The sequence below is a fragment of the Myotis brandtii genome, unplaced genomic scaffold, assembly GCF_000412655.1.
Source record: "Myotis brandtii unplaced genomic scaffold, ASM41265v1 scaffold810, whole genome shotgun sequence".
NCBI lineage: Eukaryota > Metazoa > Chordata > Mammalia > Chiroptera > Vespertilionidae > Myotis > Myotis brandtii.
The window spans coordinates 1,364,150-1,366,075 of NW_005371274.1; the positions used below are offsets into that span (position 1 = coordinate 1,364,150).

General features: G+C 53.2%; 1 protein-coding gene across 1 annotated transcript in view; it reads left to right on the top strand.

The window, feature by feature from the left end:
- The window catches only part of LOC102245396 (cytochrome P450 26C1), an 8,558-nt gene that overhangs the window by 5,773 nt on the left and 859 nt on the right, over positions 1-1,926 (top strand). Inside the window, exons 6-7 of the mRNA XM_014531558.1 lie at positions 547-663; positions 1,759-1,924. Coding sequence (XP_014387044.1) covers positions 547-663; positions 1,759-1,924 — 283 coding nt within the window. The remainder of the gene's footprint in view (positions 1-546; positions 664-1,758; positions 1,925-1,926) is intronic.

The window sequence follows — 1,926 nt, forward strand, 5'->3', positions numbered from 1 at the left end:
ACCTGCTCCCTTCCCCCCTTAGCCAGTGGATCTGGGTGGAGAACAAAGAGACCCCCCTCAACACACAATGTCCCACACCCCACCCCACAATGTCCCATACCTCACCCCTCTGACTCCCTCACAAGATTAAGGAACCATCATTGTTACCTGTCCAGGGCTCTGCTAAGGCCAGTTTCCGGAAGAACAGGACAATGGAAATGTGGGTTGGCATCTCCTAATGGTCTGAGCAGGCTGGCTTGGGCTGGGCAAGAAGTTTAAGGTCTAGGCCTGGCTCCATCTCTGCAAGACCTTGGGCACTTTCCACCTCACTCCAGGCTTCCGGTTACTCTCTGGAAGGAAGCTGTCTCCATCTCTTCCTGCTCCTACACCCCAGGTGGGCAGGGCTGTGCTGCACAGTGGCAGCATCCAGGAGTGGAGCCCTACCTGGCCAAACAGGGTGTTTGCGGGATCCAGCGGTGGCTGCCGTCCTCCCTTTCCCCAGCTCAGTCCCCGGAGGCTGCAGGCGGAATGGGCACCTCCTCTCCTGACCCTTACTTTAAACTGCAGACATCCCTGGTCATTGCATACCAGGAATCCAGGCACCATGGGGACTGGGATTCTGCCCTGGAGGAGATTATCATGGAGAGAAAGGGGGCCGCCCCACAGACACCTCATCCCAAATGGGTGAGAGGAAGAGGGTGATCTTTAGTCCTGGATGACAGCAAAACATTTTGGAGGGTTGGGATTTGAGCTGGAGAAGTGAAGGGTTAGGATGGGGACAGCACACCACAGAGAGAGGACAGCCCCCCCCCCCACAAAGGGGGGGGGATTAGAAGGATCTTGGATGCTGCATCTTGGAACTCAGACTTCATTCTGCAGGTGTCGGGGTGCCCTACAAGACCACAGGGAAACGGGGAGAGGAACACAGGCCCACCAGGGTGAGCAGCGCTCAGGGCTCTTAGCCATCCCCCAGTCTGCAGGGCCCAGGGAGGAGAAAGAGAGAGCTACTCCACGATTTTAAGATTTTCTCCCTGCCTGTCTGAGCGCTTCCTAGTAGACACTTAGAGCCTGTTCAGGCGAGGGAAGCAGGATAGTCAGACATATGATGCTAGAAAGACATATCAAAAAGCAGGACAGTTGTAAAAGCCAGAGGTGCACAGAGGGACTATGAAAGCTGTTTCCAACATTTTAAGGGCTCTCCAGTTTAATTCTCATGTGCACCTTTAAAAGTGTAACTACCAGGCCTGAACATTATCATTGTGCAGCTGATGGATGGAAGGACAGGAGGCACTTTTTAGTTCAGTGCAAAGAAGAGCTTTATAATTGAGCTGATCATAGAGAAATGGGGGTCCCTGTCATTGCGTTGTTCCAGCCCAGGCAGCTGGTAGGTACAGGACTAGAATTTAGGTTTCCTGATCTAATGTCAGAAGAAAAACGAAAAAACAAAAACAAAACATTGAAACATAACACTTTGACATAACATCACTTTTACTGACCACGAACATATATGCCAGACCCGTTTATTTTATCCTCACAACAAAATGGGCATTTTTGTTCTTATTTTACAATTAAGAAATTGAGACTCAGAGAGATTGAAAAGCTAGCCCAAGGTCACCAGAGAAGGACCTGCGATTGGAACACAGAGGGGTCTCCTAGCTTCTGGGCTAGCACCAAGTTCCTGCTAGTTTTGAGAATTCTGTGTGATGCACCGGGGTGGAGGGTCGGTTCAGGCCCGGTTCCCTGGTGCCTCGTAGTCAGGCAGGTCTCATCTCCCCGCAGGGCTACCAGATCCCCAAGGGCTGGAGCGTGATGTATAGCATCCGGGACACGCACGAGACGGCCGCGGTGTACCGCAGCCCGCCCGAGGGGTTTGATCCCGAGCGCTTCGGTGCCTCGGGCGAGGAGGCGCGGGGCGCATCCGGCCGCTTCCATTACATCCCTTTCGGC